This window comes from Petaurus breviceps, unplaced genomic scaffold (genome assembly GCF_028583685.1).
Source record: "Petaurus breviceps papuanus isolate PSGF00001 unplaced genomic scaffold, PetGlider_PUasm1.0 140, whole genome shotgun sequence".
Classification (NCBI taxonomy): domain Eukaryota; kingdom Metazoa; phylum Chordata; class Mammalia; order Diprotodontia; family Petauridae; genus Petaurus; species Petaurus breviceps.
In genome coordinates this window covers 50,354,543-50,371,260 of record NW_027185698.1, presented here as the reverse complement: position 1 = coordinate 50,371,260, position 16,718 = coordinate 50,354,543, and the positions used below count along the sequence as shown (strand labels likewise).

The 16,718-nt window shown below is 40.1% G+C and overlaps 1 protein-coding gene across 2 annotated transcripts in view; it reads left to right on the top strand.

Moving 5' to 3' along the window:
• The window catches only part of PDE6B (phosphodiesterase 6B), a 78,456-nt gene that overhangs the window by 26,504 nt on the left and 35,234 nt on the right, over positions 1–16,718 (top strand). The window contains exons 2-6 of one of the 2 annotated variants that reach the window (XM_069074396.1): positions 7,281–7,433; positions 14,065–14,154; positions 14,965–15,105; positions 15,248–15,322; positions 16,306–16,370. In XM_069074396.1, coding sequence (XP_068930497.1) covers positions 7,281–7,433; positions 14,065–14,154; positions 14,965–15,105; positions 15,248–15,322; positions 16,306–16,370 — 524 coding nt within the window. Of the gene's footprint in view, positions 1–7,280; positions 7,434–14,064; positions 14,155–14,964; positions 15,106–15,247; positions 15,323–16,305; positions 16,371–16,718 lie in introns of those variants that run through there. The other variant, XM_069074405.1, reaches the window with a different exon arrangement.

The window sequence follows — 16,718 nt, the reverse complement described above, 5'->3', positions numbered from 1 at the left end:
TGCTTTATTTAGTGGGTTTTCTAGGCCTTTCTAGGCTAAAGCATATCAAGTCTCATACAACAGCTATGTGGGCCACTCTTACCCAGGGTTGTTGAATGGGTCATGGAAGACTGGGGAATCATTTTATTGAGGCAGCTAATTGAGGTAATGGATGGAGTACTAGCTTTTGAATCAGGAGGACCTGAGTTCGAACTAACCTCAGATACTTACTAGCTAGTGAGTGTGGGCAAGTCACTCAGTTTTCCTCAGTTTCCTCATTTGATTTTTTAAAAAGTGGAAGGGGATAATAATAGCACCTACCTCAAAGGTTTGTTGTGAAGATCAGATAAGATAACAGAGCTTTACAAGGGCCATATAAATACTAGCTATTATTACAACTGATCCAGATCAGAAGACAGTTAAGTTTCCACCCATAACACTGTTCCACCTTAGGATCTATGATCAAAAAGAGGAGGAAAACCAGAAGAGGTTTCAATTGTCCTCTAGATTTGGACAGTGGATTCCCAAGGGTTCAGAGACTGGATAGCTGAGACTTCATGATCTAAGTCAGTGGATCTCAAACTTTTGGTCTCAGTACACTTACATTCTTTTTTTTTTAATTTTTTAATTAATTTGTTTGTTTCCTTTTAGTTTACAGGATTCAATTCCACAATTCCTTGAGTTTCATATTTTGTCCCCCTCCTTCCCCTCCCCCCTGATGGTGGCATATAGTCAAGTATAGGATCTGTAAATACTTTCACATTATACATTAGTCAGGTTATAAAGACAGATTGTATCAAATGGAATGAAAAATGGTAAAGAGGACATAAAACCAAACAAGAGAATGAAAAAGATCAGGTATTTTGCTTCCACCTGTGTATAAACTCAGTTCTTTCTAGTTCTTTCTCTGGATGCAAATATTTCTCTCCATCATGAGTCTTTTGGGATTGACTTATATCACTGCATTGCTGGGAAGGAACCCTTACATCCTTCTTTTTTTTTTTAACAATTGGGGTTAAGTAACTTGCTCAAGGTTACATGGCCAGGTGTTTCTGGGTGGATGCTAAGTGTCTGAGCCTGGATTCAAACCCTCAGGTCATCCTGACACTGGGGCCAGTGCTCTTACTCGCTGTGCTAACTGGCTGCCCCTACATTCTTAAAAAATTATGGAGCATTCCCCAAGAGGCTTTTGTTTATGTGGATTATATCTATCAATACTTAGTACAATAGAAATGAAAATATCTTAGTATTATTATGAAAATAGTTTTGACTTTTTGGACCTCCTTAAAGAGTCTCAGGGTATTCTAGGGGTCTCCAGACTGAACTTTGTAAACCGATGGTCTCAGTAGAGCCAAGAAAGTTCTCAAGAATGAAATTCGAACACAAACATAAATTCTAAAAGGAGTTGTCTAAAGAGACCAATGTGAAAGCACAGAAAACTCATCAACCAACTTTTATTTTTAAAATATACATATAGAAGTTATAATAATAGCTAAATAACATTTATGTAGTACTTTTACATTTGTAAAGACTTATTGTCTCATTTGATTCCTACAATAATTCCCTGAGGTAAGCACTATTATTATTCCTATCTCATAGATGAAGAAATTAAGGCTAAGAGGTTAAGTAACTTGACAGGAGATATATGTGTGTGTATATATATATGTGTGTGTGTGTGTGTGTGTGTGTGTGTGTATGTGTGTGTGTGTGTGTAGGATATATATATAACATAGGATATACACACATATGTGTCAGACACAAGACTTGAATCCAGGTCATTCTAAGAGCAGCAATTTTTTGGCATTCTTTTTTTTTTTTTTTTGTATTCCCAGCCTTTAGCAGAGTGCCCGGCACATAAAAGACACTTAATAAATGCTTCTTGACTTGACTCTTCCCACTCCAACATGCTGCCTCTCACATGATCTCCAGGAACTTTAATAGAAGGATGGTATCCAGAACAAGAGAAATGAGAATCCTGCTGGTCTTGTATTTGGATAATTGTGTTTAGTTCTAAACATCACATTTTAAAAGGATATTGATTAGCTAAAGAGCCTTCAGAAGATGGCAAAGGGCCTTGAGACTGTGCCATCACCGGTTCATTTGAAGAAACTGGAGATGTTTAGCCTGGAGAAGAGGGGACATGCTAACTGTCTTCAAGTAATCGAAGGGCTATCATACAGAAGAATTAGGTTTATTCTGCTTGGTCCTAGAGGGAAAAACCAAGAGCAATGGGTATAAGTTGAAAAAAGACAAATACAAATAGTAATAATAGCTCATGTTTACATAACACTTTAAGGTTTACAAAACACTTTACAAACATTATCTCATTATATCCACAAAATAAGGAAACTGAGGCTGGCAGAGGTTAAGCAATTTGCCTAGGGTCATACAGCTAGGAAGTATCTGAGACTGGATTTGAACTCAGGTCTTCCTGACTTGATGAAGTCCATTGTTTTATCCACTATACCACAAGTGTCAAAATGCAGTCCACAACTCTCCAGAGTGTGGCCAGAACTAGTTAGAAATGTAACTGGAAAATATTTAACAAAATCAATTTTAAAATATAATAAAACATAGAAAAAGTTAATCTATGATTTTCTAGCATAACTTGTAGCCTGCCAGGCTCCTTGAGTACAGCTTAGTGGCCCCCATCACTATATGAGTTTGATAGCCCTGAACTTTACAGTCAGGAAATATCCGAGAAATTATAGAAAGGAATGAGCACTAACAATGGGGGGTCAGGAAAGGGTTAGAGTTAGAGGGGGCACTTGAACTAGCTTTAAGGGAACTGAAGGCAGAGGGAATGCGTGCCTAGTATGCACATAGGACAGGTTATGGAGAGGTGTAGAGAGGCAATAGGAGACCATTGAAGATTTGTGAGTAGGAAGTGAGTGATCTGGTTGGGCATCTGTCCTAGGGAGCAGGTTCCCTCTCACTAGAGGGTTTTAAGGAAAATCTGGATGAGTGATCTGGTATGTTGGAGAAAAGAATCTTGCTCAGGTAGGGGTTGAACTAGATCAGGGGTTCTTAACCCCTTGGGACCTACGGATAGATTTCAGGGGGTCCATGAACTTGAACATGAAAACAAATCACATTTTAATTTTCACTAATCTCTTTGATTTTGCATTTTTAAAAACCATTATTCAGAGAAGGGGTTCATAGCTTAAATAGGTCACGGTGCCCCAATGAATCCTAGGCCATCTCCAGTCATCCTGATCTTTATCTGGCCACTGGACCCAGACAGTTCCAGCAGAGAAAGTGAGCCCTCCATCACTTAAATCCAATTCACTTGCGTGTCATGGAATCACCTTTCTGATGTCATGGTCCTCTTCAAGAACAAAGGACAAACAGCAAGATATAGGCTATATTAGGCTGCCAAAGAAATCCATGACATACCCCAACCCAAAAGGAGAAGAGGTACTTCTGAACTAGATGGTCTCTGAAATCTAATGCTGAGCTTCTGTGATTCTGAAGGGTAGAGGAAGGGGGAAAGAGTAAAAAGTGAGATGTAGAAGAAGGAGCATTAGATTTGGAGCCCAAGGACCTGGGTTCAAATCCTGTCTCTGGTTTTGCCTACCTTTTTTATCTTAGTCACTCTTCTCTAGGCTTCATATTACTCATCTCAATTGGACTAAATGATTTCTGAGATTCTTTTCATTTCTTTGAGAAATTAATAATGAGAGAAATCTTTATATATGTATTGTGTATATATGTATCATATGTATGTGTATATATGTGCACATATAGAGAGAGAGGAGAGGAGAGGAGAGCAGAGGAGAGGAGAGGAGAGGAGGGGAGGGGAGGGGTTTGGGGAAGGAAGGAGAAGGGGGGGGGGGGGGGGGGGGGGGGGGGGAGGGGAGAGAAAAGAATAAAAGGAAAGCCAGAAAGGAAACCCAACATGTAGGACAGCTTTGAAAGCTACAGATCGATTTTATTCTATTATATTACTCTTAAAATACACAGTAGAGATCTGAAGTTTCATTCTCTTTTTCTGTCCTACTATGTGTATGCAAATGGCTATTCTCTTTGGTGTCTGTTAAGTTCAGGAAAAAAATGTATTAAAAATGAATGAACAACGAAGGTTGGTTTATAGAGTCCTCGTTAGATTGTGAGCTCTTTGAGAGAGCAGGGGCTGGGTTTTGTTCTTTGTACCCTTAGTACTTATGTACTGACACATGCTTAATAAACACTAGGGTGGGCTTTAGTGTACTTTTTCCAGCGCCTAGCACATTTCCAGTCCCTAACAGAGTGCCTTGAACTGGGGGGAATGGTTCTGTTTTTATGTATCCAGATACATAGTCTGAGGATTTTGATAGCTATAAGGCAAACAGTGGAAAAAGCACTGCATTTCACATCAGATTCACTTCTTACTACCTTGGTTGACTTTGGATAACTTACTTAACTTCTCCAAATCTGTTTTGTCATTTGTAAAATGAGAGACCTAGTCAATTCTAAATACTATGTTATCATAATATCAGCTTATTAAAAAAAAAGTCTCTGAAGCCAAGCAAATGCAATGTATCAAGAGGCTATGCCCCATTACCCAGAAAAATTCAATTTAACAGAGTTCACCTCTAAAGCTCATAAATGATGTCCCTTTCCTCTCAATGTCTCTCCTAAAATGTGGCTTATAAAAAGTACCCAGTACTTAGGATGTAGTCATACCAGAACATCGGATTGTGGGGCTACCATCTCCCTCATTCTGGACATTGCCTCTCCCAAGTCTAAGACTACATAGTTACATTTTAAGCTTGGGGTCCACTTAAAGCTTCAAGTATGTTTCTCATGAAAATGTTTAAACCCACCTTCCCTATTTTGTATTTTATGTTTTTAATGAGACAATGCACTGATTATCATTCAATTTAATATCATTTTAGGAGATTTGACTTAATATTCCAACCAGTGGGATCTTACTAGATCATGATATTCTTATCCAACACGTTAGCTATCCCTACCAGCTTTGTTCCTTCTGCAAATTTAATAAGCATGCTTTCTATAATTTCATCCAAATCACATATAAAATGTTAACTTGATTTTCAATGCACTGGTAACCACTTTTTCTCTTCTCCCCTATTTGATGAGCATTTCTCTTGATAGAGATAACAGGGGCAAAACAAAAGTTTAAAAGATTAACCTTCTTCATTGTCAAGTATCACCATCTCATTGACCCTGACTAGTAGTTTTAGGATGATACTCCAAAGAGATCAAATAAAGAGGAAAAAGACCTATGTGTACAGAAATATTGATAGCAGCTCAAAAACACTGGAAGTTAATGGGGTACCTACCAATTGGGGAATTGCTGAACAAATTATAATATGTGAGTATAATGGAGTACTACTGTGCCATAAGAAATGACAAAAGAGAGTTTCAGAGAAACCTGGGAAGACATATGAATTGATGCAGAGTAAAGTAAAAGACACAGAATAGTTTACGCAATAGCAATAAAATTATACAAACAGAGAACTTTGAAAGACTTAGGAACTCTGATCAATGCAATGATCAGCTATGATTCCAAGAGCCTGAGGATGAAGCATGCTACCCATCTCCTAAAAGAGAGGTGATAGACTCAAAATGGAGAATGAGACGTATTTTGGACATTGCCGTAGTGGAATTTGTTTTACTCAACTCTGAACATTTGTTACAAAGATTTTATTTCTATTATTTTTTCAATGTAAGGAAGGAAGTTGGAGAGAGAGAAAATAAATGCTTATTAATTCCAAATATAAAAAATAAACTTTAAAAATCACCTTATTGCTAAGCAAACTGGATATCCACATTGGTCTGAATTATCTGTGAGAGCATTGCTACAATTGTGTTCTCTCAATTTCCCCATCCCTCTTGAATCAACTTTCCTCTTAGAGTCTGAGGCTGTGGAATACTATCCATCATATCTCCAAAGCCTGTGAAATCCACTCTTCAAAAATCGAGTGTTTGGAGCAGATTATTCCCAGCTTTCCTCTCCTCTCTAAATATTGGAGTGGTTGCTATCCCCAAGTTCTGGGTATTTATTTCTACTTCAGTCCCTTCTTGTTGGTCAGTATCACGTTTGGAATTACGATCCTCTTCATCGCTTCCTCACCTTTGGAAGACTGCCATTATGATTAAGGAAAGTCGTGAATTTGTCAGCTGCTCTGTTATGAGCAGAGTTCCAACAGACGGTTGAATTCCTTCATCACAATTATGTCAGGTCACCGAGCCTGCTTTGTGTCAGAAACTCATCCATCTTTCATTTCCTCCATTTGATCCACTCGTCTGTAGTATACCTCACCAAAGCAGCACTGCTGTATCTCCTTTTTATTTTCATTCAAGTGTTTTCCATCATGCTTCCCGCAAAATGGAATTTTTATATTTTTATAACATATATTGAGTGTTGCCATGACCACAATGGAGAAGTCTCTGTGGCAAAACACAGAAGACTGGCCTCTCTCTCCCAGGGCCCTCCCTTCAAAGGGGAGAGAGATATCCATAGAAGACAATAGACTAGAAGAGTCTTTTCATCCCAAAGTCTATTCATCAAAGGGGGGCTCTCTGTGCCGGAGGACGCGGACATCCTTTTTTAGAGTCCGCCCATCAGAAGGGATCTTTCTTTGGAAAGGATAATGTAAACCAGCCTCTGTCTCTCTGTGTTCCAGGGTGATTCTCAGAGGAGAGTTCTGTGTGTAGAGAAATAGAATAGGCTCTCTCAGTCTCTCAGAAAAAGAGCTGTCTGGGCCAGCTAATTTTATAACATCAGAGGAGGAGGATGTCCTATCTCGGGGTCTGCTCGATGAAAACTTCCCTTCCCGGTATCTTGCTCTGATCCACCTCAGGACTTAACTAGAAGAAGCTGAAATTGTTCTCCCCCCCTGAGAGTATCACCAATGAAATACTTTGCTTGTCTCAGTTCCATCAGGTTACTGGCTCTCTCCAAAGGACATGTGCTTTATCAAGAAATCCAAACACATGAACTTTGTGCTTGGAGTCAGGGGGCAGTTTAGAATAAGCAATGTCAGGGTCAGAGTGTATTTAAAAATCAGTCATGGGTGAGTCCAGGGTCAGTTTATGTATATTTTCAGTCTATTTCCAGAATCAGGAGCCAGTCTGTGTGTGAGGAGTAGACTGGAATGGAACCTGTGATGATAGCACTGTTGGGTTGGTTCCATTCACCCCATTAGGCTCATATTTCCATTCCTGGGCAAGCTGACAGCAGGCTGGGTGGAATTTAAAAAGAGATGAAGAAATAGCTTCACAGGGCTTTCTCCAAGATAATATTTTAAAAGAACTTGTGAATTTTGTTTGATTTTCTTTTCTTTCTTGTCCAGTGCCCCCACTTCAGCTCATTTGCAGATGAACTCACTGAGTATGTGACCAAGAACATACTTGCCACACCCATCATGAACGGCAAAGACGTCGTTGCTATAATCATGGCCATAAATAAAACTGATGGCCCATTTTTCACCAATGAAGATCAAGATGTAAGTGTTGGACAAACACACTACGTTTGCATATGTCTCTGTGGGTTTGCTCATCTCTCTATGTTTATATATGTATATGTGTGTGTTAGTGTACTGTGTCTCCTCTCTGTGTACATATGTGTAGACATGTCTATATATGTATATACATGTGTATATATTTATGTACATGTCTCTATGGTTTTTGTGTGCCTGCATATGCACACTTACATGTGTGTGTATATATATATATATATGTCTATATTTGTCTTTGTGCATCTCTATACATTTCCACATTCTATTCACCCTTGTTGATCAGTGTTGATGCCTATGTCTATACATGTATTAATGCAGCCTATTTACACTACTTTCTCTCAGTCTTTGTTGATTATTCTCCCAATTTTTCTACTGATTTTATTTCCTGGTTTGTGGTATCCCATTGTCTTTCATTATATTCAGGAACTATAATATTCATGTTGATAACTGCCCCTACTCCGCAGCAATCCAATTTTACAATTCCTCAGTCTCAAATATGATGATTTCCTTTTCCACACCAATGTGGTAAACTACCATCATGATCACAACTTTGACTTCCCCATCTCTTGGAATTTCACCACTTCTCAAATTTTGAACATTTTTAGGATGATAGCTTTCGAGTTAGAAGGGACCTTAGATGTCACCCAGTCCAACTCTCTCATTTAATAGATGGAGAAACTGAGGTTCAGAGAAGTGAAGTGGAGAGATTTGTTCAAGGTCATACAGGCAATTAGTAGCAGAACTGGGATTTTAATCTGTCTTCTGACTCTAAATTCAGTGTACTTTTCAGATTCCACATTGAAATTCTACTCCTTGGCCATACTCTCATATCCTTCTATTTCTCCCACTATATCAGTCACATTAAACTTACTTTTTGCCTTTATTTGACATTTGGTCCCTTAATTCATTCCTCTGTCCCAGTCTGTCTTCCATACTCTTCCTTCCCTTGCATCATTACTCATCCAACCCCATGGTTTATTACTCTAATTTTTCTACTAACAGTCTAAAAAGTCCCTTGCTCTCCTTTGCCATTCCTCAACTCTGAATCCTGGATAATTCCAATATCCAATTTCTGCATTCCTATTCCAGGGCTGCCTAGTATCACTAAAGGAAGATAGAATCAAGCTAACTTTACCAACTACTAAGCATTTCCCTTCATGCAGCTCAACATTCCTATTCTGATCACAGGGATCCCCTCTGTGTTCCCCAGAGCCTCCATTCCTAACTTATTCTTTCTTCTCTGACCCAACTTCTCTCTTGTAGTTCATAATTATAACAGATGACATCTCCTCCTACTTAACTGAGAAGATGGGTCATCTGACTTGAGTTCCATCAGGTCCTATATCCATTCATCAAAATGCCTCAGTCATCTCTGTTAGGTTTCCTTCATTCTGCTTGGGCAGATCAAACCTGAAGATGAGTCCAGCTATGCCCATGATTTAAATACACTGTACTAGACAGAGTTGGTTGCAACAGTTATCATCATTGTTCTCTCTCTACTGATAAACATTGTTGGGGAATATTAGTCACTGAGTCACAATCACTACCCTCCACCTGCCCTCCCCCCCGCCATGAAGGTTCCCCAGCACACCAAGGGGAAGAAGCTTAATAGTAAGCCTTTTGTGCCCAGTTCCCAGCCTCTGCCCTCCCTCTCAGATCTCTTCTGGTTGGCTGTATGTTTTGATCTTCCTGGTCACCAAAGTGAGATCCTATAGTCTGAGGTTTTTTCCCTGCTGTTTGCTCATTTCTCCAGCCAATTACTTGACTTTTGAACTCTTTGTTAAGGTAGGACTCTGCTTCCAGTGTGGAGGGTGTACTGTCCCAAGCTTTGGGGGTTTTGTGCATCTGTTTTCAGAGATATTTCTAGGCACCTGTAAATTTTCAGTTCTTCCAAGGTGATATTTTCAAAGGAGAGGTGTTTACTTCTTTTCTGGCCTGTGTTCTGGTCTGTGAGTGACCTCAAGCATTCTTTTTTGCCTTGGAACTATGAGGAGGATTCCCTCTCCACAGCCACCACAAGCTCTGCCAGACCAGCACTCCTCCTTGCCCCAGGAATGCCACCCAGGGCTATGACACAGATCCAAGCACAGGCAAAGCAAGAGAATCCTGCTTCAGTGCCAGCAAAGAAATTCCTGAAATCCCCCTCTGATCAGCTGCTCAATCCCCCCATCCTCTGTGGACTGAGAGCTTTGGAAGTAACCACTGCTGCCCAATCATGCTCCTCTCTCACCTAGGTCTGACAGCCCTTTTCTACTGACTTTCTAAGTTGTCTTTGGCATTTGTGGGTTAAGAAGTCTGGAAACCACCACAGATGCCAGTGATTTAGTGCCCTGAGGACTGTTCCAGCCAGTGCCAGCATGGCCCACACTGTACTGTGCTCCTCTCCCAGCTGGGTGCAATAGACCTTTCCTGTTAACCATTCAGGTTGTCTTGGGCTGGAGATTTGTTTCACTTTGTTATTTTGTGGGTTGCTCTAGAATTTGTTTAGAGTCAGTTTTTACAAGTATTTGGAGGGGTTTGGGGGAGAATTCAAGCAAGTCCCTGCTTTTGCTCCGCCACCTTGACTCTGCCCTCTTACTCCCAACTCTCACACTGCGTAGTCGCCTAGAACACACCTTTCCTGAAGCTTTTGCTTCCCCTACCACTCATGCTTGACTTTCACGCAATACCATGTGTGAGGGATAGGAGAAGGGGCATTAGTCCCTCTCACTCTTCTTTATGAAGTGAATATCCAGATCACACATTCACTGCAACTTCTGTCTTTCCTTCCAGCTTACAATCACCACAATACCACATATTTCTTAATGGCCTTGTATAATATTTATTATATATATTTAAATATAAATAAATAAATAACAGAGATTCTTAACCTTTTCTTGTGTCATGGACTCCCCTTGGCAGTCTGGAAAAGCCTAAGGGCTCCTCTCTGAATAATGCTTTTAAATGCTTTTTATTTAAAATGCTTTATTTAAATATTTATTTAAATGCTTTTTATTTTTATTTATTTTATTTAAAAATAAAATTTATAGGGTTACAAAAGAAGCAAATTGTAGTGAAGAGAATAACTATGAATATTTTTTAACAAGCTCATGGAACCCAGGTTAAGAACCTTTGTTCCAAAGATTGTAATTAGTTGTTTGTCCTCTGAGTCTTTGCCTGTGGTAGAGATGGGGAGGAAACCTTCCCACGCACATGGCAACATGTGAGTCTTTTTTCTCTCTTGGTTCAGAAGCATCTCAGTCTCCTAAAAGTCACTCAATTCATTCTCCTCTCCGTTCACAGAAAAATAGGCATTTTTCCCTATTTTCTACCTATATCCTTCTAGCTTATTTGGATACCATATTTGTGAAAGTTGTTCACACACAGTACTCCCATTTCCTCTCCTGTGGGTTCTACCTTCACAGTATCACCAAATGTGTTCTCCAAAAGACTATCAATAAGCTCCTAATTGAGAAATTAACTAGTCTTTTAAAAAATCCCCCCTCCCCTTAGCCTCTGTTCAACTTTAGGTAGTAGAGGAAGACCCCTCAATATATTCTATGTTCTAGGCTTCAGAGATGCTGCAATCTCCTTCCTGTCTTACTCCTATAATCACTTCTCTGTGTCCTATATTGATTCTTCATTGTCTCTCTGCCCCCTTTATGTTGGTGTTCCCCAAGAAGTCTGTCCTTGGACATCTTCTCTTCTTTTTGTACATTCTCTCCCTTTGTAATATTATTTGTTTGTGATTTCAACTATTACCTCTATGAAAATGATTCTCAGATTCATACCTCTAACCTTGACCTCTCTTCTGAGCTCCAGATCTGCAACTGGAAAGGCATGTGGTATAATGGACAGAGGACTGAACTGATAGAAAGATCTGAGCTCAGATCCTGCATCAGACATTACTGGTTGTGTGATGTTGGGTCAGTTAGTCACTTGACCTCTCTGGACCTCAGTTTTCCTATCTATAAATTTAGGGGGTTGGACTTAAAATCCCCGCCATTTCTAAATCTATGATTTGATGAATTTCAACTGTCTATAAGGTGATTGGTGATGTCCCATCAACACCTCAATTTTTAACAAGTCCAAAACTAAGCTCATGATCTTTCCCCCTAAAACCTGCCCTTCTGACTTCACTTCTATCTGGGACACCACCATTCATCCAGTCTCCTATGTTTGAAACCCTGAGATTATCTTTAACCCTTCTCTCTTGCTTCACTTACAATAAGTTGCCAAGTACTATTGATTCCATTTTTTGCATTGCCCCCCCATATATACATTGATTTCCCTCTGCTACAGTCCTAGGACAGCATTCTCAAATCACTGCACATTTCTAGGATGCTCTCATAATACTCTTCTCCGGCCATTCTGTAGTCCAATCAAACCAGATAGCTCACTGACTTCCTAACATGACCCACATTCTCCTCTCTGTTTCTTTGTTTTTACTGTTCCTTCAGCTTGGAATGGACTCCCTTCACCCTTTTCCCTGTTGAGTTTTTGTCCATCCTTGAAAGTCCTATTCAAATGCCACCTCCTCATCTAGCCTTCCTTGATCTCCTGGGACATGTCTGCAATGACACATGTATATAATCTATAATCTCACACGTTTTGTTTTGTTTTTTACAAACCTTCCCAATAAACTTATTATGTAAGGTTTGGTATAGTAGCTCTCTGTGCTTCGGCTTGATCCCCTGATTAGACCATAATGACCATGAAAGCAGAGACTGTGTCTTATCTAAGCTCCATATTTCTTGTAGTTCCCAGCAAGTGCTTAATGTAGATTCTCTACATGTTGAATGAATGATTGGGTGGATGGAATGGATGGATCCCTCTGGGTATCTTGATATGCATGGACTACACCTATGTCTGTCTGTACTTTTCTTTTTGTATATCTGTGTATCTTTGTGTGTATATATATGTATGTATACATTCATATATACACATAAACACATAAATGCGTATATATACACATATTTATGTTCGATAGACATGCATATGTGTGTGTGCCTGCTTGTGTCTGTAATAAGGCAACCAAAAGGGTTGATAGGTGTCAAAAGCAGAACCCTGGTATTAGATTCACACAACCTGGTACAAATCTTGGCTCTTCCCACTTACTACTTTTATGACCTTGGACAAGTCACTTTGCCTCAGTTTCTTAATCTATAAAATGGGCATAATAATATCCTGCCCAGCTCAAAGAGGGCTGTAGCAAAGATCAAATGAGGTTATTATATGTGAAAGTGCTTTGAAAACTGTAATACACTGCCCAGATGTGAGGGCTTATTATTTTCTGTGCATCTCCAAACAAGTCTGTATGTTCCATGTATCCCTTTATGTCTTCACATCTGAGCTATGTTGTGAATTCTCCATGTAGTGATATTTTCCTTCCAGTCCCAGATTCCCAGCTAATTCCAGTTCTCACAGTGTGAAGCATTACCTGCTACAGTTACAGAATCCGGGGCATGCCTAGGGACAAAAGGATTCCCCACAGTCCCAGATCCCAGGGTGACCTTGAATTCAAGACTGCTCGCTCCTCAGCAAAGTTTTTTCTACTTCATAATGAAGAGATGTGGAAGAATTATGTCATGTAGAATGCATACTTTAACTCTTGGGGGACAAAACTGGGAACAACAGATGGAATGGGGGGAGGCAGATTTCAGCTCAATATAAGGAAAAACATTCATTATGGTTAGAGCCTTCCAGAACTGTATACCTGCCTCAGGAGGTAGTAGCCTCCCCATTACTGGATACCAATTTCTAGGATTTACAGCTGAAAAAGCTGCTAAAGATCATTAGGCTTCTCATTTGACAGATGAGGAAAAAGTCTCAGAGGTCAATTGCTGAGGCCACTTAAGTAAACAGCAATTAAATGAGTGTCCTTGGACTCCAAATCCAGTGGGCTTTCCAGTATAGCATATAGTGCTGGACAACATGTAGTTCTCCTTTCACCACTAAGATTCTATTAGACTAAGAAAGATTTTTAAAAGAATCACAATATCTAACCCATTTTCACTCTAAAACCTTAACTGCTATTGTTCAGTCATGTCTAACTCTTCGTGAATCCATTTGGGGTTTTCTTGGCAAAGATACTGGAGTGGTTTGTCATTTCCTTTTGCAGCTCATTTGATGAGGAAACTGAGGCAAATAGGGTGAAGTGACTTGCTCAGGGTCACACAGCTAATAAGTGTCTGAGGTCAGATTTGAACTCAGGAAGATGAGTCTTCCTGACTTCAGGTGTGGCACTCTATCCTCTGTGCCACCTAGCTGCCCATATGGACCTTAAGGACTATTATATTACCCCTAGATGGTAAATCAGTAGTTAATTGTTATAAGAGAGTGTTACAAAAGTAAACAATGAGAACTCAGGAACATAAAGATAACATTTCCCTTACAAAATATCCTGTATTGTGTGGACCTGCTGGACTTTTTTTTAAGGCCAACTAACTCCTGATAATGGCCCATTGAACCATGAGATGTTGTTCATATATGAATTTAGTCTGTTCCCTGTAAGTTAAATGACATGGGTAAAATCTCATCTTCCTTTTGGGTAAGTACAATAGATTTTTACGAAATTCTCTATAAAGATCTAATGAAATATTTTTCATAACTTTCAGATTTTAAAAAATCATTCTTTCAGGTTTTCTTGAAGTATCTGAATTTTGCCACCTTAAACCTCAAAATCTATCATTTGAGCTATCTGCATAATTGTGAGACTCGAAGAGGCCAGGTAAGGAAATGATTGAGGGGATTCAGATCTCACCCACCCCCTCACCTCCCTCCAGCCAACTCAGGAGAGGGAACAATGTCTCCCTTCAACCAATCTAAGAGGGTATTTTCTCTCTGTCCCTTTCCCTCTCCCTCTCCTCTCTAAATCTCTCTGTCTTTCTCTGTGTCTCTCTGTCTCCTTCTGTCTCTCTTCTCTGTCTGCTTGTCTGTCTCTCCTTTTTCTTCTCCCCCTCCCCACCCTGATACTTGCAGGACCATCCTCCAGTCCTGCTCTCCCACATTTCCCATGGGGGGAAGGGGAAGTATTTTATCAACTTATCCAGGTACATTGCCTTTTAGAGAAGACTGAACCCAGTGGGATGAAGTTTTCTTGTTGAAGGATCAGGTCCCATACCTGGCTGGTCAAGAGAGAAAAAGAAAAATTCAAGATGCAGAGGGGTTTTTAATATTTTCTTTATATCCCATGTTGGGTGGAAACTCACTGAGAGCAGGATCTGAATCTGTTCTTCTCTCTCTCCAAGATTCTGAGGTCTCCATGGGTTCGGTCTGGTTCCACTACCTGTTCTTTTCCCTGAGTTTGTAACCACATGAGAGGCTGGGCATAGAGAGATGCTCTGTGAAGGTGGACTGGATCTTTTGATTTATTTTCCAGCATGGGTCCCTCTTCTTCTTTGCTTTAGAAACATTTCCTCTTATTTCCCATCTTCCCTCTCCTATCACTAGCCCTGCCCATGATCAAGTAGCTATACTTAACAGAAGTGTGGGTGGCTGAGAACATCACAGCACACAACTGGGGTGTTTTTGTCCTCAGGTACTGCTTTGGTCTGCCAATAAGGTGTTTGAGGAGCTTACGGATATTGAGAGACAATTCCACAAGGCCTTCTACACAGTTCGAGCCTACCTAAACTGTGACCGCTACTCTGTGGGCCTCCTGGATATGACTAAGGAAAAAGTGAGTCACATAAGGACTGACAGAGCAATGCCTTCCTCCAGAGCTAAGCACATGTCTCCTGCTGTCTCTGTCAGACTCTTTTCCTAAGTGCTGCACAGAAATGTGTCCAGTATTAACCACAATGCCTTCCTCTTCCCCATAGGAATTCTTTGATGTGTGGCCAGTGCTTATGGGAGAAGCTCAACCATATTCAGGCCCCCGAACTCCTGACGGCAGAGTGAGTTACTGAGGTGTTCCTGGTGGGAGTCATTGGTAGCTCTGGCCTCTTTTAGGCTTAAGATAACCCTTTGTGGGGGAAAGGGGAGAAAGAGGAGACCCAACCAAGGGTAGAATCTGAGAGAAGTGAACCTAACCCTATGGGATCATTGTAGGCCTGAGGCTGGGGCCTGATGGTACGTACAGCTCGGGTGTGTTGGTGTTCACAATTTTGAGAGTGAAAGTGCTCATGTGGGTGACTGATTTGTGTGGTTGAGCATGTCAGAATACAGGTGTATAAGTGTGAGGTTTTTAGGTGACTGAGCATATGTGTATTTGTACTTCTGTATCTCTGTATGATTATAAGTGTATATGTGTGGTTCTAAATCTGAATAGATGTGTGCATACAGCCATGTGAGTGACTGTAAGAATATCGTGTATGACAAAGTATATCAGAGTATGTGTGTGCATCTGTGTTGGAGAGGGAGGCTGGTTGTATGGGATACATACACATATGTACACAGATTCACACAGATAGAGATAGAAATAAACATGTCTGCTTACATTTGTATGTATTTGTGTATCTCCATGCACGTACATCTTGTATTTGTGTGTATGAATGTCACTGGGTACACGAACGAACATACATATGTTTGGAGCAGAAAGGTATAATGGGAAGATCATTGAATTTGGAGTCCAAGGACCTGAATTAGAATTCCAGCTCAACTATTTAACCCCTGTGTGAGCTTAGCCAAGTGACTTCTCTCTCTGGGCTTTGGTTTCTGCCCCTATAAAATGAGAGGACTGGTTTAAAGGACTGCTACAGTTCCTTCCAGCTCTGTGATCCTCTGGGTGTATGTGGGTGTTCCTGCATGGCTGCTTGGCCTCCCTTATGACTGTGATCTCAAGATAGGTGTACAACAGCCTTTATCACTTGGTGGGGCCCAGTTGAGAGCAGGACCCTCGAAAAACCTGTAACAACTTGGTGTCTTTTTTTTTTTAAAGGAAATCCAGTTTTACAAAGTAATTGACTATATTCTTCACGGCAAAGAAGATATTAAAGTCATTCCGTAAGTGAGCAAGGCCCTTAAAGAAGTTGTTAGAGGTACAAATGAAATACCATCTAACATACTCAATATAATTTGGCATAACACCATGGTACCCAGAAACACCACAAAACAATATACTGTATTGTAACAGAATGCCTTACACATTATAAGCACTTGGTAAATATTTCTTTATTTGTATTAATTGAATCCTATTGAACTGACATGTAACACATTGTGACACAAGTAAATACAATGAGAGGGGGATGGTTTTGCTCAGGAAAGGAGCATGAAAAAAATTTGAAAATCATTTCTTATGAAATATCACACACACACACACACACACACACACACACACACACACACACACAC